Source organism: Ammodytes marinus (genome assembly GCF_949987685.1).
Source record: "Ammodytes marinus genome assembly, chromosome: 3".
Lineage (NCBI taxonomy): Eukaryota > Metazoa > Chordata > Actinopteri > Uranoscopiformes > Ammodytidae > Ammodytes > Ammodytes marinus.
Window position 1 is genome coordinate 11379316 of NC_137232.1, and position 25463 is coordinate 11404778.

At 41.5% G+C, this 25463-nt stretch overlaps 1 protein-coding gene across 1 annotated transcript; it reads right to left on the reverse strand.

Annotated features, from left to right (window-relative positions):
• Nucleotides 1-1792: 1792 nt before the first annotated feature.
• On the reverse strand, nucleotides 1793-21781 carry pxylp1 (2-phosphoxylose phosphatase 1; the record flags this gene model as incomplete). The annotated part of the gene is given in 6 exon segments (XM_080025059.1): nucleotides 1793-3525; nucleotides 3753-3892; nucleotides 8985-9111; nucleotides 13882-14070; nucleotides 21657-21762; nucleotides 21764-21781. Coding segments are annotated over 6 exon segments (1602 nt in total). The 3' UTR covers nucleotides 1793-2503.
• Nucleotides 21782-25463: the final 3682 nt, after the last annotated feature.

Below are 25463 nucleotides of genomic sequence, written 5' to 3' on the forward strand. Positions count from 1 at the left end.
CCGAAGCCGTCTTCACAATATGAAATGTAATCTCTTCTCTCTTTAATTCCTCCGACCTGTGGCTATAACTGTGGTTTATGGAGAGAGGAGGAGAGTCCAGGAGGCTGAATCCATGTGGTTAATGTCCAACCATAACCGCAACATCTCCCTCTATAACGTATACGCTTCTGCTCAGGAGACCACAAGGATTCTCTCCTACTGTCTTGAGCTGTCAATCATCGGTCTTCCTATTATCTTGCCAAACACACACACACACGTTTGTACGGCTATACTTGTGGGGTCATTCATTTCATATAATGCATTCCATACCGGCCCATACCCTAACCATTAAAACTAGTTGCCAAACCCCAACCATTACACTAACCTTACCCCGATTCATACCTGAACCTTAAAGCCTATTCTCGGCCCTTTCCCGAAGTGAGAAGTTGCCTTAAAGTTAAACTCTTTAGGTCTGAAAATCAAATTGGTTCTCACAAATGTACACACACACACACACCATTGATGCTGGGCAGTATGGGTGTGTTTGGAAATCAGTATGCAGGATTTTGTAGCCAGACCCGGTCAAGTGGACATTGTTCTGGGGCCAGATAAACAGGCTGTCTTGCAAATTGAGTCAAGTAAGAAATACACACACACAATACATTCACCTTGAGCTGTCTTTAACCTTCTCTTCATAAAAACACACAGAGACACCGGTGTATAGGCTAAAGCCGGAGGCAAGAATATCAACATCAAAGATTGAGCGAGTTGCTGCGGGATGACGACATAGGCGTGGTTGGCAGTGGGGTGTCGGGGGCTGGAGGGCAAGGCGTAGGTGGCAGAGGGCAGGACAAGAGAATGGAGGAAACAGGTCTGCCTATGGAAGGTTAGCTTCTATCGTTAACAATGGCATCATGCCATAACATGGGAAATTGCCCGGGCAAAGGGTTTGAATACATTTGCATAGAGTTTCGCCTCAACTCTTAGGATTGAGCTGCAGGCTGTAGTTTATAGTGGGACTACGCAATACAAGGGAATGTTATTTTGAATACGATGGTCTTGGAAAACAAATATTTCTAGTCCCGTCAAACAATGAAATGAATTGAATCCATGAAATTTACACTTTTGGTAATCCAAGAACTTCATTAGGCTATTGGTTCCTTAAATTCAGACACTTCACAATTGCCACGACTTCCTAAGAAAACTTGCACTCTTGGCCAAGCAGATGACATTTGTAAGCTGTCTACAGCATCAATTGTGTATCCATTTATTCACTAGCAAATAGCTCTCTCCTGCCAGGACAAATATAACTTCCATACCCAGCAAATGTGATTTACCCGACTCACTCTTGTTATTGCATTTTTCCAGTCAATATCTTGCTTATTCTGAGGATTCTCAAAAGGGGAAAAGGCAGCGCGAGGACACAAAGGCACTTGCTGTACAATTGATATCTTGTCAGCGTCGTATTATGTTCCTAATGATGATGACACATAACTTGTCTGGGTGGGTGGGGTGGGGGGGTAGGCTCTCTTTTTACATTCATATAAATGTATTGAACATGCGCTTCAGTACTGTTGACAAAGTGGATAGCTGACAATAGCAGATGGGTTATACTGTGGTTTGTGGAGCTAATGTGCCATCTAGTGGTACATTTGTATAATCACCAATTGAAAAATTTAAATTTCCACTACAGGGTTCATTCATATATAGTATATGGACTTCAGAAGGTGACACGCTTTAGAGAATCCGTTTCTCTGTATACCAGTCAAAACTAAAAGAGTGTACTCAGAATTAACCTTTATTAGATTGAGTTTCCTGCAAGCAAAAACAGTAAAGTGGAATGAGATGAGTTATATCATCAGTTAGTATACATACAGATGTGCAGTGTATGATATAACTATCACTTGACACTTTCAAGTACTCCAGTAAATTTCCACTGAAACAAAGACAAAATACTAGTGGTGGCAGAGAAGCGAATGAACATTTAAAAAAACAAAGACTTTCTACGTGACACATGAGTATTAGTGAATTATTATTGTGGGCCAAACTAGCCCAAAGTGTAATTTTCATTGAAAATATTTAATATACACAAAATATTTTCGTTGAATATTTAATCCAGCATAGTTTCTTCTTCAATGTCCCATTCCTTGGAAGCATTTGGGAATACTGAAATTTTACGATTCCATGTTATTATGGGATGTAGACATAAAGTGGCTTAGTGCCATGCAACTTCTTTTGAATGAATTATCCCTCACAGATACTCATGGTAAAACATCATTTTCAAAATACAGTTTTGAACAGGGTAGTGAAAAGGTTAGAAACTAAGGACCTCTGACAAAGATATGATTTATATGTATGTGTGTTTGCCACTCATTTTCTGCTCAGGAATGTCAGGGACTACCATGTAAAATGTTAAGACACACTGAACAGCATAAAAGTGGACCATCTTCAAAATTGGAAAACTTAAAAAAACAAAACAATGATAGTAGAACCATGTGCCAGCTGTGCATCCATACTGAGCCTGTCATCCCGGGCGCCTGTAGCAGGCCTCCTGGTAGGACGTAGCGTTGACAACACTGAACATGTCTCTCCTGACAAAAGACAGGAAGTTCTTGAGAGGGCAGAGGGGCTGGTTTGCGTTGTGGTCGTGGGAGCGGCAGAAGGTGGTGTGAAATGTCACATCCTCACCATTGTACAGCACCCTGAGGAACAGCTCACCATCTTTCACCTTGGACTTCTCACCTTTACCAGCTCTCTTCTTGGCTGGTCCCACCGGGGGGCTTTTCCACAGTTCAAAGACTACTCTGGCTGCAAAGCGTGGAAAGCGGGCCTCCTGCAGTCCAAGGGCGCTCAGTAAGGGTGCCATGGTAACGTCGTGGGCAGATGAGAGGCTGAAAACTTCCTCTCCCCCCGCACGAGGCTTTCGGCCAGACGCATTGTCCTTAGCAACGCGCTCCATCTTGTTGGCAGTCCGGTTTAAGTAAGGGTACATGGCCAGGATGGCGTATTTATGGTACAGGCCCGCCCTTCTCCGATCCACCTCGTCGTCTAACTGTTGTCGACGGATCACGGCAAACTGTGCCATTGTCAGACATCCACCGGTGCCGCTATCTCCCATGGGAACGCATGGGAAGGAAATGCCATGGCACAGGTGGCAAAGCAGCGAGTCTATGGGGTTAGCGGCTCGGAGCTGGCGGGTAAGTAGACCCAATGTCCGTGCCATGTCCACATAAGTCCTCTCCAGCTGGGTGTCGCTCACTCTGAGTCGATACTGTCTCCTCTGCTCCTCCTCCAGGTATCTGTTCCTGGCCGGGCAGTCGCAGGCAGAGCCACAGAACAGTGTGCTCCACTGGTGACGCACAGTCAGCTTGGTCCAGTCAAAGTCTGGTAGGAGGCCGTACAGGAAAGCCAGTCCGCTCTGGAGAGTGCGGCTCTTACCTGTGGTCTCCAGCCAGACCTGGCGGGGCGACCAGTTGGAGGGGAGGAGGTTGTGACGTTTGTAGGCTTGGTGGAGGAGCTGCCCGTTACGCAGGTGCTGCACCACACCTGGAAACAGGATGGAAACTAATTCATACACAACATACATTCATACACAAAAGCTAATAATGCATCAAAATCATTGTTGAATTGCTGATCTTTGACATATCCAATTAATTCAATTAGTTAAGTGGGTGCAGTAGTACATTTGTACACAGTGTATTAAAGACCCATTGGTACAATTTAAATACAATGTTGAAATGAGGAGCCTTGGTGAGGAGACCTTCGTTGCCAACCTGTTTGCGTGAGTTCTCCCATCTCACAGGCATTGTGGTTTGGAATACGGGGAACAGAGCCTAGTGGTGACTCCCAGTGGCCACGTCCTCCCAGACCCATGTGACTGATGAAGGAGGTCAGCAGGGGGTGTGAAGGCTTCCTGGGGTTGGAAATGGTGAGAAGGAAAGATGCATTATTTAAAAAAAAACACACACATCAGCATTGTAAATTTACATAAAATGGAAGGATGTTCATTTATTTCAAAAGACGAGGTAGTGCCAACAATCCAAACTTTTTTATTTTGTCGACTGGTCATTGTAGAAGCAGACTTATATCATAACGTATACAGTAATCAAACAATGGTTTATTACAATTGTAATGGTCATGTGTTTTTCCTTTAAATCATGTGAAACTGGTAGAGCTAAAATGTAATTCAATTAAATCAATAAGTAGACCATACATTTTCATAATCACATAATTATTTGATGTAATTCTCAAGAAAACAACACATTCTGTGGCTCCGTGTTGTCAAATATGAGGACTTTCCAGTTTGTCCAGTTTGTTAACTGAACACCCAGGCAATGTAAGAATGTGATTTGTCATATTGTCAGTTCTTGATTTAACAATTACATCATAATGATACATATTCAACTGCATTCTTAGGCCACTTCCTACACCTACCACCAGGTGTCTCTCTAACACAACACAGTTGATCTACATTCTACAGCACGTTCAATATGTGTGGGAGGGTATGTGGGAGATGGAGTTATAAAAAGATGAAACAAATGTTGACACACACACTCACACATGTAGACATATGCAACAAAAAAACACACACACACACTATACAGATGAGTGCAGCAAGAGGAGCAGTCAGTAATATAATAGATTAGAGATTATTGAAGATTATATTTTAATATAAAAAATCTGGGGGAGCTTCAGCTTTGCTTGATCAGATTTAAAAGGAACACGCGCGCACACACACAACACACACACACATAACGCGCGCACACACGCACACACACAGTTTCCATAGTGATCACTGTCTAGTTCAGGAATTTACACCAAACAAAGAAGAAAAGAAAGGGGTGTGCCATCTGTCCTTACTCTTAAAAAGGCATACTAAGTCATCTCCAGCGAACGTTTGGCGAATGTTTTTTCTGTTTATACTAACTTCATGGCTTTTCAACATTAATGTAGGAATCCGGTGAGACTGGAGATTCCCAAAGTATGACAAATAAACAACCCTCTCTTTTTCTCAACTGAAAACCTGTGTTCCAAAACCACAGATTTATATCCCCTTATAACGTCATAAGGGGAGAAACCGCATTACCAACCTAACCTAGCACTACCTCCACCTGGGATAAGCACAGCCCCCTATACCCCTGGTAACCCCAAACCGGCAGTTAGATTCAGGGCCAATCAGAGCAGACTCGTCTTTCTGGAAGGCGTGGCCTAAAGAGAAAGGCTCTAAAACAGAGCGGTTCAGACAGAGGCTGAAAACATGGGGATTCAGCACTGACAATGTGAGAAATATAAGGGTTTTTCTGGACACTGCACTATGACACAATACAGTGTCTAGTAGAAACTATTTTTAACCTGAATATGAGCATGTGACCTTTAATCTGGCATTACAGCCAGCAACAGCATTATAAAGGATAGGGCGACAAAGGACAATTTCCTTTTTTTTTGTCAAAATAAAAGCTTCGAAGCCCTTCTTTGATTTGCATCGAAAGCACCAACCTACATTTTCTATTGTTAAGGGCATACTCTCCCTCTTGTCATGATGCATCATCATTTGGTCTGTCTTAAATATCACTATGTGTAATAGTAGTTCATGCACCACAATACATGTGAACACTTGGGAGTGATGTAATGACTGAGAAAGTGGGCACACCATGGTGCTAAAGGGAGTATGGAAAGATTGATATTTAATTGGCTGCACAGGGAGACTAGATGTCAGCGGACGAGGACACTAGTCTGTACAAAGAGCCAGCCAGGCTGTCTATTAGGCTGATTGTTGCTGACCAAAGATTACAGAGCCCAATTACATTAAGAAGGGATTATTATCACTGCAAAGGACAGGGGAAAAGATTAGTGAGGAGGGAGCGCGGGATGGAGAGATGAGGAAAAAAGAGGTAGGATAAATGAGGGAGAGGAATAAACAAGAAAAGGAAATGCGATGGTGTGGTCTCTCAGCTAGTGGAGAGTGCCAGACAGACATTAGAGTAAATGGAATGATTGGTGCAGGAAGACAAAAACCTCGACAAAGACTGTAGTGCTGGATGGAGAAGAGGAAAGAGAGAGAGAGAGAGAGAGAGAGAGAGATGTTCCCTTGTTGAAGAGAGCTCAGTTAACCGCAGACGGAGACAGTGGTCTGGGTGCCAGAGAGAGAAAGAGACACACTCTCTCTCTCTCTCTCTCTCACACACACACAAAAAGAGTGAGAGTCTAAGCTCTCTGTAAAGATCCAGCCTGGGCATGTGCTACTTCAGATCCCTGTAATTAAACCCTGGTTTAAAAAAACTACTTACATTATTATTATTATGAGGAAAAACAACAATGTGAAACAGTCAATCCCTGCAAAACAAGCAGATTCAAAAACCACAAATAATCCAAACACACGTTGCAGCTCTGCAACCGTTTCTCTTGATAAAGCAGCTGCTAATATTTAAATAAAGATTCAATGGAAACACACATTAATTCACCTTTTCTGTTGCAGGTTTTCTGGGAAAAGTGCACACTACATTGGGATGGAAACATGGCTAATGACAATGTGAGCTTGTTGACTTGGGAAACATGAATGTGCCAGATGTCATGGCAACCCATCGTTATATTCGGCAAGGAATTTCACTTTTTTAAACCAGAAATGTAACTGACGGGAACCATAAAGGTCTGCACACAATTTAGAGCCAATCCATTTGGTGCATGTTTTTCTGAATACATTAAACATTGACCTTCTGGTAGCACAAGAGAACGAGTCAGACGATCACCAAAGTCATTAGATTTATTTTTTCCCAGAGGGACCTTAAATCTCTGAAAAACCTCCAACCAAATTTCATGGCATTCCATGAGCTGATTTCCAATATCTGAAACACAAATATGACCTTGTGGTTGTGCTAAAAGGAAAAGCCATGGGGATTAAATCCAGCCAATAGCTGTTGAGATATTTCAGGCTGGACCAAAGTGGTGGGCCGACTGATATATTGACAGTCGCAGCCTTTGCGCTGCCAGCACTAAACCATTTATTTTCTTGTATTCTTGTGTAACATTTGGGAGCTGACTACTACAGCCAGAAGATACAACTGTTGGCCACCGAACTGGAGCACATCGGAGGGGATACATACTCATGTAGAAGTCAGTGCTTTATTAGTAGGTGGAGTCTATTGAATTTTTATCAATTTCAGAAACCAACCAACAGCCATAATAAGTGGCTTGTGTGCTGGATAGCCTGCTTTCCAGCTTGGGTTCAAGGCTCAAGGGTATAAAAAACAAACTAATAATTAGATGTACATAGCAGCTCAACGGGATCCTACCAATCTGTGCAGTCGCTGTGCCAGCTCTAAAGATTACAGTGTGGCTGCTCCGTCCAGATGTGTAAAGCTGATTTGACTGCAGCGAATGCTTTGTGCAAATGAAGTCATTGGCTAAATGTGATCTCGGGTACACAGCCCAAAAACAGGGATCGGTCACAGGGAAAGTATTGACCATACGGTGCAAATAAATCATCCAAGAGGATTGTGTGTGCGCACATCAAAATAGATGTGACCAAACTGGATTAAAAAATAGCAGTTCGTTCTCATAGGACGCAAGTATCCACACAAAAAGTTTGCATAAATTGAGGTTAATGTACACACCCACACACACAGAGAAACAAGGAGTAAAAATGCTGATTCTGGACTTTTTCTGAAACTCTAGTACAGAGGCATGCAGGCTTTTAATAACTTCCTAGCAGAAACTCTCATCTCTCCAAAGGGCAGCATAGCCAGAGAGCTAATAGTTAAAGAAAGGCAGAGAGAAAAAGAAACATACGAGATAATCATTTAAAGATAACAATATTAAATCATTTGAGAGTGATCGTGTGTATTTTTCTTCCCATAATTCCGTAGGGAGTTTCTACAGAGGCAACAGTTCTGCTTTACCAGAGCTGCTCTGTGAGCATGTTGTTCAAATCAAGCGAGATAAGACTGTCAACTCTGACTGAATAGACCAAACACACACACACACACACACACACACACTTTGTATGCGTGGATCCATTTGCAACCAAGCACAGCAGAACAGATGTCGCAAACTAAACCCGTCCACAAGCTGACACATTCAATCACAATGGAAAAAACAGGGAAGTGTGAAAGTCTCCCCTCTTGAAGTTCTTCAGTTTAATGCCTGTAAAGGGTCCTGATATTTCACATGCAAAAATAAATTAATTTAGATACCGTTTATTGTAAGCCTTTAGGAAAGACCCAAGAAAAAAAAACGTCTCTATTTAACCCACCAAGCTCATTTTCTGACAGCTGCTTGCTTTCAAGCCAGCGGTTGTTAGAGGAGAAAAACAGAAGCTGGTGCAGTAATTGGTGTCTGACTCTCTCCCACTTTCCAGCGGTTGGTCTTGTCAGACGGTACACACAGGGAGTTGGGACTCTTCTTGTTAAGCCGTTTTAAATCCCAGTGGCATTTTGTGCCTTTCACTTTGACCTGGATTAAGTGAATCTGTGGAGATGAAAGCCTTTATCTTCAACAGTCCTCTTCATTAAGATTTGGGGTTTCTTTCTTTATGTGCTGCCTTAACAGTGTTACTAATTTGAAGCAGAATGGGGCAAAGCAACAAAATGCAATTGCATGACCCAATATCACAAGTTTATTGTAATCTAACCCGTTCCCTTCCATTCCTTGTTTTATATATCCATCCAGGCAATCTTGCTTGATGAGGTCTTGAGCAAATTGCTGTTTTTATTCTCTTGCCGATTTTTCTTTTTGCATGTGTCATTTTTTGGCTTATAAATGCCGTTAACTGCCATGCACTTTGTAACAAGTGTAAATGTTCTAGTCGATGTAATGCCTTTTTATCATCTGGTGCCATGCAGACCCCAGGGACTATAGATTAAAATTAGCATCAAGGCTAACTGTGGCTCATTTGCAACAATCATCTGTGAAGTAAATAAATTACTGAAATTAAATTAAATTCTGGCCAAAACTATTGGCCAGAATGTTACTATTACTCTACAATACTGTATAAGGAGACATGTGTGTACCTGCTGCGGGACAAAGTGCAGTCGATGGCTGGCCGTTTGGTCTTGGGGATGGAGTAGAGTGGGTAGCGGTCACCATGGCGGATCATGGCCTGGACAGACAGCAGCTTGTAGTCAGCAGGACTGTGACCTGTCAGAGGACACCTTCATCAGCATACACATGTTTACAATGTAACAGGTTGAATGTACAGTACTGCTACTTTATTATCAGTGCCAGTTTTACTATGACTTATAAAAACCTTTTCACTGTCATGATCAGTCATCTAGATATTAAGACTTCAGTTAGATTAATAATTTAATAGTTCTTTGCTAGTTACAAAAAGGCCTTCTGTGAGAAAGACCAGGAAGGATGGACCTACAGTCAATATGTTATGGAAACATATACAACTCTCAAAGAAAGGTCAAAATCCTTGTGGATTCACTGATTCTGGAGAACACTTATTGTCAAAATCAGTGAATATCTCCACACGGTCCACCAAGTGGGCGTACAGTGTGTGCGCTGAAGAAAAATGGTGTAAATAAATCTCGCGACCATGTCACTTATCTAGCAGCATGAGAAACATCAAACAAGTTGCTTCATCATCTGTGTGTGCATTTCTTTTGTTGTTTAATAGTCAAATTAAGAAGATAGGAGAAAGCAGGACACTTTGAAAATGATAATGTCATACAGGGATAATAACGCCTCCTGAAAAAAAAAAACTTAATCGTGATTGATTTTCCAATAACTTCCAATTTAAAATCTCAGAGGCATAATGGATGTTTCATCTTCGGAGACAAAACTGTCATCCAGAGATAAACAGAGTAGAATTCAATTAGCAGGGGCTGATATAGGTTGTCGTAGGCGGTGAAGGATATTGTAATGATCGCCTGGGGCTGTGCTGACTTTTCAATGGAAGCAGAGAAAAAAAACCCAAGGCTCCATGCTGCTGTGCGGTAGAGACAGAACGTTGCAGAATTATGGATATGCAATCTAGTGTGAAAATTACTCTCACAATTAACACATCCCCCCGAGTCCTGACATAATAAATCTGACATTATTACTGTGCTAAGTGTTATACGCTGCCCGTCAAATCGGCAGATTTTAGCAGCTGATCTGAATTTGATTGTAATCCTCTGAAACACTGACAGATTGACAGTTGCTGCTGCTTAAAGAGGACCTATGTACCTTTTGACTTTTATGACCTATAAACGTTGTTATAATGATTTATAGTAGGGGTGCAATTTACGATTATTTTGATAATCGATTAATCTGTCGATTATTTTCTTGATTAATCAATTATTAATCGACTAGTGTTTTGGTCTGTAAAATGTCAGAAAATGGTGAAAAATGTTGATACATTTTCCAAAGCCCATGTTGACGTCCTCAAATGTATCGTTATGTCCAAAACAAACAGATATTTCAGTTTACTGTCATAAGAAGATTAAAGAAACCAGAAAATATTCACATTTGAGAAGCTGAAATCAGAGAATTTAGAAATGTTTTGTTAAATTACTCTAAACGATTAATCGATTATCAAAATAGTTGGTGATTATTTTAGTAATCAATTAATAATCGATTTGTCGATTAATCGTTGCAGCTCTAATTTATAGTCATGTTTAACCATACTAGCTTATCAAATAATGACGTACATGCATTTAGACGTATTCCCTGCTGACCGTCTGGGGTGGCTGTACAGAGCACTAAACACTAGGGCAGCCGTTCGAGAAATCACGTGTTCAAATCGGTTCAGAATTTCCGGATATTCTTGTCGTCACAAAAGCGGATGTTTCCATGTATGGTAATGCTGCTCAGGCAAGCTCCGGCCATGCCCCCACCTTCCCGCTCTGAAATCTCCCCGCACGCTGCTGAATGTGTTCCAGAAGGAAGGTGACCAATCACAACGGAGTGGGGTTTGCAGGAGGGGGGGGAGGGGGCGGAGAAGCACAGAGCCAAGTGTAGAGAGAGACTGTTGTGCTCGCTCAGATGAGAGGAAGATTTTCGGGAAACTCTTCCTCTCATCTGAGAGATAATGGTTATCTGATGATGGTGAAGCAAAGCAAACTTTGTGTTAGTAGGGGAGAACGGGGTAATTTGTCACATGGGTTGATAATAAGATAAGATAAGATATCCTTTATTCGTCCCACAGTGGGGAAATTTCGGTGTTGCATCACACATTAGAGCAGGAATAAGAGCACACAGGAGTAAAGAGCACACAGGAGTAAAGAGCACACAGAGGGCACAGCAATAGCTGTAAATGCTTATTTAGCTTTAGAATGTTGGATGTCACATTCGTTATATCTCGCCACCAGAGCGCGCTAGCTCTGAAATGTTGATATAAAAAAGGTCCAGAATTGGGATCAGAGGTCACATACATAGACTTCCTTGGAGGAAGACAGCTGCATTTCAGGTGAGAGGATGTTTTGTGTTTTTCATGTCGAATTCAAAATATTTTGCTTCTCAGTATTTTTCTTCTAGGCTTTTACACAATGGGTTTATAACAAAACACTTGTTACCCTCAGAAAGTGTGAAGGGTAAGCTATAGTTTAGATTGTTGTTAGCAAGCTAATTAGTTGTCAGATGGTTGTTGGCCTTGATGCTAGCAAGAAATTCAGGTTGGGGTTGGTCGTCAAATTTTTTGGGGGGTTGGTTGTCACATGTTATCTCAAGGCTGCAGCCAGAAAAGGAACCCAATAACGAAAGAAATTGTCAAGCTGTATCCTCACTGACACCCCAGAGAAGGAAAGAATAGAGCAGGAAAAGGCAGCTAGCAAGCAAAAGAAAAAAGGGCAACAAAATCAAAACAACCCAGTGCATCCCAAACTAGACCAGCTGCCAAGGCTACAGTAAGTTATGTAGGCCTATTTGTCAACTTGACAATGCAATTAAACTTTCAAATTTGGTTCTGCCTCATTGCCTTCTTTTTAAGATTTTTCCCATTAAGATAACATTGTGACAAACAACCCCATAGTGTGTGACAACCGACCCCTTGATGGGGTTGGTTGTCACAATGTGTCAGAGTGTCTTTGATGGTAAATTACTTCTTCATTACAATAAGTTGGAAAAAAAGAGAGACACACATTTCAAGCCAACACCTTAAGCTTCAATTTAATGTAGGAATGGCTATTGACAGATGTTTTGGTGATGAGCAATTCTCACTAGAGTAAAAAGTGTGCCTACTTACCCCGTTCTCCCCTACCAACCGCTCATTCATTTAGGAGTAAACACTGCAGTCTAGTTTCGCTCTCGTGAAATTGTATACACGTTGCTTGGCAACGCCCTCGTCCCGCCCGTAGCCTATATCACTCTCCCTTTTAGCTTTTCTTCATTGCATTCTCTTTTTTTTTCTTTGATGGATCAGCCCCGTTATCAGTCATTATGACGACAAATAACTGTCTCAAACAAGGCTCCCGCTCCCCTTCCCTCACCTGGAGGGATAGGCTTCTCAAATCGCATTGCTGCTCCACACTGAAATCTGCGACCAATACGGATATGTGACCATAGAGCCTGCACGAGCAAAACGAAAATCGGACTGGGTGTGCGAACAGACCAAAAGCAGTAATAAAAACTATATAAAAACGTCCTTCTTTGCACTGATGGTCTCGTTTGCTGTTAAAGGTAATTTATGATTATCAGAGGAAACATGAGGCTGTTTAAAAGATATTTAAATGTTACTCGTAGCCGCTTTAAGTCTCTCAGATTCACAAATTGTATATGTAACCTAGCTCAAAATAGGGGAAGGTGGGGTGATTTGTGCAACTTTTTACTCAAAGTGATTTTAAAGTGAGGCCTTGACAGTTATGTCTCCAACTCAAATATGTACATATATTTCAGGATGTTGTGCATCCCTGGCAATAAAAACTTTGGATCTGGAATAAACTGTTTAAGAAATATAGCTTTCGGAAAAAAAGTTGTCTTGTCGCACAAATCACCCCACGTAGATTTTGTGCGTCATTTTGTCACAATGACAAAGTCACCATCATCATCTTTCTGGCCATCTGAACTCTCATCAGTGGTGTCGTTAAGTGGAATTGAGATGTCACTCTCTTCTGAGCTACTGTAGACAATCACTTTCTTTTGGTGACCAGCGTATACAGCCATGCCACTGGCACAACTCTCAGAAATGTACTTTGCACTAGTTGCTCCGTGCTTGTGGAACCAACTGCCACCTGACAAATGTGATTCCCCCTGCATTTCTGCCTTTAAATCAAGGCTCAAAACCCATATGTACACCCTGGTGTTTCCTCCCCATTAACCTCTGCACTACTTACTTACCTCTGCACTACTATCTGTGTTTATGTGGATGTATGGGCTTTACGTCTTTTATTTTGGTTATTGTTATTTTACCTTCATTGTTTACCTACTGAATGCACTATGTACAGCACTTTGGACAGTGCAAACTGTCATAAATGTGCTTTTATAAATACATTTTACTTACTTACTTACTTATAACTCACCCAGGCCCTTGCGCACAAATCACCCCATCCCCAGAATTTTGGATAATAGGCATGATGCAGCAATTTAGGGTTGACATTGTGCTAACTACATAGACTCAAAGTGTAGCATACCAAAGCACTAAAACATGTGTCAAATGTTTTCAAACGTGTCTATAATTGTTCAGACACAATAATCAAAAAACCTTGATCATGGAAATTTTACTTTGAAAGGCAAAACACAGTTTTTTGAGCTTAAATGTGCTTATATCTTATTCCTTGTGTCTCCCTTCTTTACAGGATGAGTCAAATGGATGGCTCTTCTTAAATATGTGGTCACATTTCCAATTTCTTCCACGGTTTTCTAGAAACAAGGGGTTTTGCAACTTCCAAAATGCACAAATCACCCCACCTTCCCCTAACATACTAAATCCACATGCTTGCAGTATGTTGTTAAGGTTAGCTCTATTAATCAGTGTGCAGGTCTCACCCTCCCAGGCTTGTTCTGTGCGATTGGGCGTGTTACAGTAGCCGTAAGCTTCAGATATGGGGTTAGGCTCCTGGGTGTGAGGCACAGGGAACACTCTCTTCCTGCTTTTTCCCAGAGCCGAGCCAGCACCTCCTTCTGCAGCCTGGAACGGTTGCTCCTCCATTATGGGAGTGGTGGGGATCAGGTTCACTGTACAAACACAAATGAAAAATGTATAAAGCAAGTGAAAAGGGGGATAAAGAGAGTTGGCAAAGTGAGAAACAATCATGAAACAAAAGACTAACATCAATTGCAGGTCCTAGCATCAGGCTCAACAATTCTGGCTCCCAATCCAATCCTCATCCGCCTTCTCTTAAAGCCCCAGCATTTAGATAAGTATTATAACAATGAAAAGAACCATGACGTAAGTAGAAAGCAACACAACAGGGACAGCAACTGTGAATGTGTTAACAAGGAACAAGGGGCCTCCCATGTTGACACTGTAGATTTGTCAACACACCCACTACAGTACCGGTGAGTAATGGCAACTCCTCCAAGATGTGTCGATATATTAAACACAATGATAGTTGTACACAGTATCACCTGTGTTGAAGCTGGCATGCTAGTTTCTACAGTGACCATTTAACTACAGCCATGCTGGTAGCTTGTTGAGGTGTGGTCGTGCCCTAAGCTAAATGATAATGTTAAAAATACTAACTGATGACGGTGCTAAGATGCTGATTTAGCAGGTACTATTTACCATGATCACCACTTTAGTTTAGTCTGTTTACATTTGCCAATTACCACTTCATCAAAGGGATCTTAAATAGGCCTGTTAGGGGGACAATCAAGTTTTAACAAGATGATTAATCAGGAAATCATCAAAGTTGCCAGAATGCATCTGCTTGGGGGCATGAATACCAGAAGAATACTTTGACAGGACTAGAAAAAGAGTCAGGGGTCACTTAATGCCTCGTTTCCACCGAGTAGAGCGGGACAGCTCACTTTTAAGAATCTCTGTGGTGTTTCCACCGCCGACCCTACACTTACTGGTGGGGCGGGGTTAAGGGCTGGACTGCGATAGCCGCCACCAGAATATGGGTCAAACTAATGGGCTGTGGTCAAGCCAGCGGTCTCTCGTTTTTGCTTGGTCAAACCAGCCGCTTCTTTATTTATTCCCCACGTGTTGTTGTGAGCGTAAACGCACAGAGAGTATAGAGACAGTGAGCAAACAGCGCTGGCTGCGGCAGCTACGTGACATTGTAGCAGTGGAACACAGTGTAGCCAACTGATTCATTTAATGACGAGGAAAAACACCACACAACAAACAGTGCTGCGCTCTCATTTTCACCAAAACGCAAGACTCTTTACTCTTCCCGAGGTGACTACACACGGCGGAAATGATTCTTTCGACCAATAAACGGACGGCATGTGTAGCTCCGCCTTTTCGGCACCCTTTCAGGCGTCTGGTACACCAACGGAGAAGTACCGAAATTAGGAGCGGCTTAGAGCGGTTAGGTGCGCAGCGCTTATATCCGTATCCCTACCCGACTTTTGACAAATTAAAAGCCAAAATACCTGGACCGAACCGCTCCGCTCCGACCCGCTCTACTCGGTGGAAACGAGGCATAAGTCACTTAGATTGAATGGGACCATGAATGTTTGTACAGAATTTCAAGGCAACTCATCCAATATTTGTTGAGATATTTGAAGTCAACTATTACGCACAATGAACTTTTTCATGGTTATTCAATCAACATTAATATAGGTCCCCAGTGTCCCTAGACTCCCTGAGAAAAATACATCTACCTTTATCTCGACCTCTTACTGGCAGTTTCGGGGTCAATTAGAGCAGACTGGGCTTTATTGAAGAAGGGGCTTAAAGGGACAAGCTCTAAAATGGAGCTTTTCCAACCGAGGATAAAAAGAGGAGATTTAAAAATCAAACTGTGAGAAATGTGAATGGTTTTTTTTGGAAACTACGCAAGGAAATATGTAATAATATGTGCCCTTTAAGTCTTGACCACAGAGTTGAAGCGACCAACATGCTAACATGGCTAAGCAGACAGCAGAGTCGTGTTGGCAACTGATAATGCAAAATTCCAGATTCAGACTAGAGAAGTAAGCCACCATGGGACAAATACACATAGCTGGTCAAGAGGTGACAGAGTGCTTATAATTAGTTAAACTAAATCAACCATAGCTCATCTCCATGTCAACAGCTCTGTACCCCCAAAAACTCCTCACTGGTACTGGTGGGTTGCCTGGACACCACAGACCTGTGACCTCTTGGAGAAATGGTCCAATAAGAGCAGAGATGGTGTGGGAACTGGAAGACCCATTCACACAGATCCAACTCTGAAGAGAAAGAAGTTGAACCCATATGGCCCTTTGGTAGGACGGATATTCCAAATTGTGCTTATAATATCACCCACATACAAACACACACAGACATATCTGAAATCCAAGCAGGCAAGTCAACTGTGTACATATTACATCCTGCTGCAGAGAAAGAGAAACCCTGCCTGACTGGTTATAAAGCACTTGGAGCCAGTGGTTTGCTTTTGCAGACTTCAATTATCTAAATGAGTAGGTGTGTTCACTGTTCAGTGTGTGTGTGTGTGTGCAGACAAGACATGTAGTGCAAACACCCACTCATGGTAGCTTTTATGTGCTCTCAGCTCTCAGACAAAATGTTTGCTGCTTTCTTTCTTTTAGACCAATATGAACGTAAGTTGGCTTTGGTTGGGAAAAAACAAGCAGCCCCTATAACTACAAAGACATCACCTTGTTATATAAGCCATTTGGCATTTGTCCCCATGTTCTAAAATGATTCCACAAAACCATTAACCAATATCAACTGTTAAACTGTAAACTGTTGAGCAGCTGAGCGGGGCAGGATGTAGAATTGCACTTTTAAAGGCTTAGCTCACTTCTCTCTCTCTCAACACTGACACATTGTTACATCACTTAATCTGAACAGCGGACATAACTTAATGCACAATTTGAACAGGCTTTTCTTTGATGATCTTCGAAGAAAAATAGATAAATACTGGACAAAGTGATCTCAACCCTGACCATTCAAAACTCACATCTACAAACAGTTAAAGCGATTGAGGAGAACAAACCTCATACAATTCTCATGTCAGAACAAAGATACCATAAAAAGCCATGGTCCAATTACATTTTGTTGATCTTGACTTCTTTGTTTAAAAACTAAACCTATGCTTAAAACATCACCGCAACGTATCTTTAAGTTAAGTCAGTGGTGGAATCCACACAAAGATCTTCTCTGTTTCTAGATGGCGAGAAGAAAAGCCTTCATCAAAAGAGTTTGGATTTTCTATATGAAACTCACCACTGATGAGGAGAAAGAAAAGGTGTGCGGCGATAGCGGAGACCATTTTGAAGACTGCTGGTTAGCTTGAAATCCAGCCACACACACACTGGAGCTCATTCATTACCACAACCTGTCCCCCTCTAACACTCTGTGCCCCATATACTGCCACCACCCAATCCCAGCTACCCACACATACACACACACACCAGCCTTGACCAACCAAACTTTTGGAAAGCCAGCTCAGTCACCTTCACTTACACAAAGGGGCTTTTGTAAGTCGCTGGCCAACACTACCAAGTGAATATGCAGCAATGGCACCCAGAGCATGCTGTAGCAAACACAGACTTGCACAGCACATAACACATGTATGGACACACACAATAAAAGTGGCTGGTGTTCCATCATTCCAACCAGTCACTTTTAGAACATAACATATTTGAAACACAGGTTGCTTGCTTGTCTCTTATGTTCTCCCGTCTTGTGCAGTGCATGTTAGTGCTTTCCATTGTCTGTCTATTTGTCCTTACTATGTTTTATTGTATCTTCTGAGTCACCTATGTTGTTTTTTAAATCTTTGTTCATACATGCATTTTGTTTCCTTTTGAATGTCTGGCCGGGGACAACAGATGAAAACTAGCCTCTTATGGTCACTGTGTACAATGTCCCTGAAAGTAAACCAGTAAATAAAAATAAATAAAACAAGAAGAGACAGTCTGGGAGAATTTAAAAATGGCTGACAGCTCAGTTTCCCCTTTGCAGCCGTTGCCACATTTCTCTTGACTTACTCAATCATGCATACATAGCCAAACATAAATCAACTTTTTAAACCTTCAACCTCTTTGTGTTGGTGAACCCACCATTGCGCACACACAGACGGAGCAGCCTTCCTACCTGAAAGCATAAGCAAAGACTGTGTTCTGGCCTCAAGCAAATCAGTGTCAGCTATTTGCATCACAATGATTATGGGGCTCAGAGAATGTGAATTCATTTATAACCCCACTTACCTGACTCTGAGCTGGAGAAACCAAAAATATAAAGCTTACTCGTATCTCTAGCTCACAAGAAACTAATAAAAAAAGTTATTTACAGCTTCAGGAGGCAGAGCTTTGCGGCTTTATTAACAAACCACAGGGATACAAACCGTATCCAAGGCTCACAGATTACCATCCTCCTCAGCACATTTAATTAAAGCACTAATGCTTGGCAATACAGCAAAAAGATTGGGATGTTACTGATAAGACCTATGATTGCCCACATGCTTATCTGTATCCTTTAATATGGACTATCTTCTCATAACCAATGGAATCTGATATTTAATGTTAGTCTAACTAATTAAAGTGTGGGAGCATTTAGCAGCGTCACCTCATAGTAAAGTCCCAGCCGCCCTGTGTGTTCTCACCGTATCTATGTTAGATGTTCTATTTCTATTCATTCGCTTTTAAATGTTTTATTCATTCGCTTTTCTAGTGTGTATTGTGTACTTTAATCTTGCCCCTGTAAAACACATCGAATGGCCTTGTGTCTGAATTGTGCTATGTAAATAAACTTGCCTTGCCTTCCTCTGCATGTTTCAGTTTACTCCTAAAGTCCAAAAAAAGGCTTGAACTTGAAACTTTAAATTGCCCGCAGAAAGAAATGTGTGTGTTGCGTCTCTTTCCCTGTAGTTTAATTGAAGGGGACACAAGACTAGAGCTAGACGCTCACATCATCATACTCACAGCAGGTTTACAATGATAATGTTGATGTATACCATTCACCTTTAGTATGTTAGCATGTAAACATTTATTAAAAAGTGCTGAATATAATGTACGGCTGATGGGAATGTCATTTGATTCTACAGATAATCGTTCATTAACTTAAGTGTTGGACAAACTAAAATTGAGGCACAATGATGGTGCTAGAGGAAAATTAGAACAATTAATTATCTTGGGCCTACTGTGTACCATATTCAACATAAATAGATCCAATATTTGGGAAGACATTTTTTTTAAATAACTAACCTCACATTTTGAGATTATAAATGTCTTATCAATTATTTAAGCATATCATTGTACTAGTTTTGAACCGGTTGCTCCAGTATTTGGATCAAGTATCTTGTAATAAATAAAGTGTGTCAGATGAAGTAGCCTATGTCTGTTATTTGAGACGGTGGCGTGTTAACGTGAGAGCGCTCAGTGTTTCTGCAAGCTCATCAGCCATCAGTATTGTTTCCAAACTGACAATGTCCCCACTTACACTGGTCAGCAGGTGTCACTGAGTGCTACCATGGAAACTGTGGCCTTGGTCGATAGTTAACCCGAGCGCTAGGGTGGCTAACATTCTGGTCTTGAATGCAATCAGTCGTTATTTTCATGAAGCTGTCTAACTGAGGCATTAGATTATTTTATAATAATGCAAAAGTGAGACTGGCCTTTCGTTCAGTTATGTATCCAGATTCATTTCAGATTCCTCTGACAGCACAGTCTTTGTCGATGACAGCGCAGGGGCAATGGGTCTGATTCAGCAGTGAGTGTGGGACACTGTAGAGAGGGAAAGAATGTTTGCAGTGTGGAGAGGAGAATGTTCAAGTGCTTGGGAGTGCTGCCTATTTAACACTTGACACCTGCTGATGGATTATTGTTATCAATTTGTGTGAACGGCCTTTTGTTCTGGCATAGTAAGCGTGTGTCTCTCTCCTTCCCACATCGCATTCGTTTCATCCACACTCTTCCTATCACTGAAACCTTTTTCATTCCACACGGGCAACCAGCCTTTCAGAAGCGTTTCCCTTCAACCTATAACTTTTCTATTTGCCTGTTTTTATTTTAAATGCAAATGTTTTACCATATAAAATACACAATTTGTCCTCAATAAAATCTCAATATTTTCTTACTGTATGTCTACATTTTCAATGTATTTTTATGCCCCTGTAAAGCACTTTGAATTGCCTTGTGTCGGAATTGTGCTATATTAATAAAACTTGCCTTGCATTTTGGTTTCTCCTTTTATTTCCTCCCCTGACATTCCCCTCTCAATGTGAAGCTACCACCAGCACTCTTTGAGCTGTGGAGCACTTTACTCACATCATGCTCTGCTTCACCTTTCCCTTCATTCTGCTAACGTCTCAAAATAGTTGCCTTTCTCCATGTCACTTTTGATTCCCTCGTCTGCTGTTGTCCTCTCTAGAATGCCTCCGAGCTCTGTCGTCACTCGCTCCGGGAGTCCACCGTGTGTCACTCAGCATGCGTGGCGATCCCCAGCCCATTTGCCGGTACGTTCCCCAGCCAACCCTGTCTTAATTTGAGGTAGCCTGGAGCCATGAGTTTGGCATTTAAGTCCACCATCCATCAAGCGGTCTTGTCAAACAATAATAACACATGAATGGGCTTTTTCTTCAAAGCAGCGGGGCAGAGACTACAGACTGAAAAGAAGATTATCAAAAGAGCAGATACATAGAACAAAAACAGAAGCTGACCATCTATTATTAACCTTGAGGCAAAATCCCACGTGCCAGTCCATCCCAGCCTTCTCCTGGATAATAGCTTCAAATCTTCTTAACTGTATGTGTGTGATGAATAAGTGATGACAGCAGCTTTTTTAACAGTACCACTGATCTAAAAAATGAAGTGAGGGCTGTTTTCGGAAAGAGGGAAAAGGTACCTCTGAAAAAATAAACAAGAAACTGATGAAAGACAGCTCTTGAAATTCTTGCCAAACATGCAATGCAAAATACCAGCTCTGTCGCACTGAATTCCACTCTTATCTTGTGTGTGTGTTGGAGCATGCTTTATGCAAGTCTAATTCTACATGCTTGTCCAGACACCAAGCTTAAAGATCGACACAAACACTTTCACTGCATTTTAGGTTTTCTGGCATCCAGCACAAAGAAGACTAATCTTACACATTTTTTACAGAAAAATGCTCATTTTCATTTGTACTGCCTGGCTGCTTCATCACTCACTGCCTTCCCTGTCAATGCCGGTGAGGCTCTTAAATCCCATCCACTTACTGAGCGGTGGTTTCCTAGCATTCACTGTGTCTGGCAGGGATACAGTGTCTAGACAATACCTACAGGAGATGCTGAACAATGACTTCAGGGAGGGGGGGGGGCAATTGTGTACACCTAGGTATTCCACAGCAGATGTGAGTGTGTCGCAGCAGACTAACCAAGGGTCTTGGATCATCCAGAGGGCCCACTGTTGGTGCTGCTGGATATTTATAGCTAGAGTCCATAGAGGATTCGGCTTTTGTTGCTGTTTGAATGGGCTCTCTTGAATGGTGACAGCAACCAGAGGATATGCATGTATGAACATAAACACAGGCGAGAAAAAAATTATGGCAACTGAGAGAACTAAACTGTTGACCTTTTTTTTTTTTAGGCATTCAAATTGGAATAGTGGGCCAGATCTCCAGGGAGAAGATGGACATGTAAAGTGTTTTTAGAGGGAAAAAGCAGAAACACAAATAGGCCACTTACAGAACTGGAGGCTCAGGCTGATGATAGCCAGCGCCGCCCCACCAACCACCACCAGCAGGAAGAAGCGGTTACGAGCCAGCATCTTGTCACACGATTGGTCCGCAGATTCCCTTTCTGTCAGCCATTCAGTCCATGGCCCATCCCTGCAGACTGGACACAAAGACAGAGGAAAAGTTCATTGGAATGCATACGGTCCCCTTGGTTCTCAATATGATATCATTAGGAAAGTATGGCTGTTTTAGGGTTGTTTTGGTAAGAACAGGTATGTCATTTTTAGGGTGCTGGTGCTTATTGTGAGATTAAGCCTTTCCCCACTATAAAAGGATATGAATAATTGACAAGTTGTTTACTATCAGTAAATAAAATAGTCATAAGGCCGCCACCTGCAGACTGTGTTGATAAGTGGGCCAAACTACAATCACTAACTTTATTTTATTTATTTATTGGTTTAGTTCAGGGAGATTGCACACTAATCAAAATTCAAAATGTAAATCAGCCAGAGATAGCCTAAGAGGCTAGTTTTCATCTGTTGTCCCCTGCCAGATATTTAAAAGGCAACCTAAAATGACAGAACTTTTTCTGTAATTTTCTGATATCAAACTTCTTGTTTTCAGCGGACTTACATTTATTGCATTACGGCAGCCACAAACTATTTACTTTTGACCTTCCTCCTTCAGTAAGTATTCGCTTCTGGAGGCTAACATCAGTCAATAATGTCCTACATATTGTCCCATCACATATTTTCAAAGAAAAACAAGTAGCAACATGTTATTTGCTACATTCTTATTGAATGAACACATACCCAGAAAAAATGTGTTGCTGTGTTGCAAAGACATGAAGGATACAATGACTGTAGCATATGTTGTATGTTAGCTCTTGAATGACATATTGGTTGTTGATGATGGTTTGTGCAAAATGGTGAATCAAAAACACAAACAATTGCCATCCCTTAATGACAAATGTCACATCATCAGTTTGACAACTTGCATGATCTTCCTAACATTCTTAGCTTTCAGCATCTCGCACATGTACAGCATGTGTCAGACAGTATTCTGTGTTCCAACATAAACCCAGTAGGCCTACTTATATATGGCCATGAATAGTCTGTGCAAGGGCAGATGGTTTAGGAAAACCTAGGCAGAAACATGGGGGACGAAAAAACTAAACGTGCAGTAAATGTAGCCCTTCACAATAAACCCTACCATTAGGCGGTCTAAAAATATTACCAGCCCGGGGTGTTCAAGTCCATCGTCTAGCCAGGGTATATAGTAAAAACTATGCTTTGGGTAAAAGTGGACCAACAAAATATGACCACTCCTGGCCAGCTTCACTGCATAGTATACGCACACTGATGTGCCACACCATACTCTGATGTGTTAGCCTACTTATTCTCAGTGAACGTGTTAACCAGAGTCAAATAGCATCACATGACATCATGTATTACCACCCTATCTGTTGCATTAGTCACTGCTTGTTTGGGCATAGGATACGTGTGCTAATGCAACACAACACTAAATTGAATTAAATGTCAATTTAAATCAATATAGGCCTAATTTATTGCTATGTTCCATCATTGTTTGTGTGCCGAATTTAAGAGTAGGCTATTCGAAAAAAAATGTAACATCACCCTAGCATTTGTCAATGAGTAACTGAGTGAAACTGAATAGGAAGTTGACCATATTGACGAGAGAACTGTAGCCTACGTACTACGTAATTTGTTACTGGAAAAAGGTATCGGTTAACCGGTGTGAGCTAGTTAACTATAGTTGGCTAGCTAGCTACTTAACAGTAGGCTATTTAATCTTGAACGTTAGCCAAACAATCCCACAGAGTGTACAACGCTGCAAACAGAACCATTGCTTGTGTCAATTATGTAACTGGACTTCTCCAAACTTTAATTAAAGCTACTTGTTGCTTCAGAGTGTCTAGACATGTTACCGTGATGATGTGTAGCGTTTGTGTTGCCATTCAACCAAGAGCGCAACCGATAAATTAACATACCACATCAACAGTCGCACTCCCTGCAAAAGACTATGAACCAAACAATGTATGCATATTTCTGGACGCCTCAAATGCTCCGCTAAAAAAGCATTTATGGCACGTTTCTTACCTGCAGGAACTGAGAGTCTCGGAGCCACAGGGAACCGGGTTTAAATTGAATCCAGCGCTTCGGTGTCTCTGCTACGACTGACTGCAGACAGAGCGAAACAGATATAGCGTCAAGTCACCTGTGATAGGAACACGTACTTCCGGTTGTAACTTTCAGAATAATACGACTTCTTTATGAATATGCCACGTTTACGCATTAGATGTGGGCTGCAGTCAGAGTGTGGTAAATGTAAAATATTGTCTTTTAAATCGTTTTTAAAATAATAATAGTGAAGCCACTATTCCACCACTGGGCATAACGTTAAATCATTGTTACAGTAGTGGCACTTGTAATAGGCTACAACAAGCAAAATAGTTTGCCCATCTTGGTTAATGGCTACTGTTCCCGTTCTTCCTGGTAAAAACTTCCACTTTGTGTTTGAGTAAATATAATTCAAGAATTAGCCCTGATAAATAGCCTATGACTGAGACGTGAATGACTATTAAAAATATGGGTTAACCGATTTTAACAACAATGTTTAGGCCTCAACACTGGAGCAATAAAGGGGGGTTAGGGGTTTCGGTGGTAGCATTAAAAATGCATACAATTTTGTGAGATCTATTTAGCTGGAAGATAGTCCTAACCTGAATATGTCACTGTCATTTTAAAACAGGCACAATAGAGATGTCAGCATGCTCTTATTTTTTAAAGCGAATTTTGTTTTCCTGCACTACTTTAGCTTTCTCTCTTGAATTATAGTCAGTCGAAGGAAAGAGGCTGTAGCTTGTTGCTTTGAAGACAGGTAGCCAAAAACAACCTCACTGCTCCATCTACTGGACCAATGACAGCAATGCACATGATGCCTTCAAGGCTTCCTCGCTGCTGCTGTTACGTGATGCATTGAGCTGCTTTGGATTGTGAACGAGAACAAAATACACTCTGTCACAGTAAAATATTTTTGAGTGGAACCTTTGGACAAATGGTGCTATAAGCCACAATACTAACTATGAGCATACAGGGATTTCAAAATTAAAACACAGTTAGGCCTATTTCCTGATGTAGGCCTACATTAAAAGCTTACATTACAGTCAATGTTACAGTAAATGTGCCAAAAAGCAGGTGCAGAGATCTTGTAAGAGCAGAAAATTTCCGCTCGCGAGCCGCGCGCGCGAGCATCCTCGGTGTGTCTGCCCACAATTATTTCCAGTAGCCCACCTTAATCTAACTGGCTAGAACCGGCCCTGTGTACAGGTATGTGTTTATGTAGGAACAAGCGCATCATGCACATTGATACAAGTTCAGTATGAGTAAAGGGGGCCCAATGACTGGACCTTTTCAGGGGCCCAGTCATTTGTCTGGGCAGGCCTGCACACACACACACACACACACACACACACACACACACACACACACACACACACGCACATCAACAATATTTGTGCTAATGCTTTTGATCTTCTATGATCTTCCCAGACAGAAGAACAATGTCTTGAAAGCATTGTTTACAAATGGGGAAAGTAGTCAGAGGATATAATAATAAACCTCTACTTAAGACAAAAGAAAACCAATATTACTGGTGTGTCCACTGTTTTAATAAAGTCTTACTGCAAGATATTTGAATATTTCTTCATGCAAAATAGATTGGGATTAAGGTCAATTAAAATGTTTCATTTTAGAGAATCGTTGAAAGCGCATCATTTTGACCTTTATAGAACAAG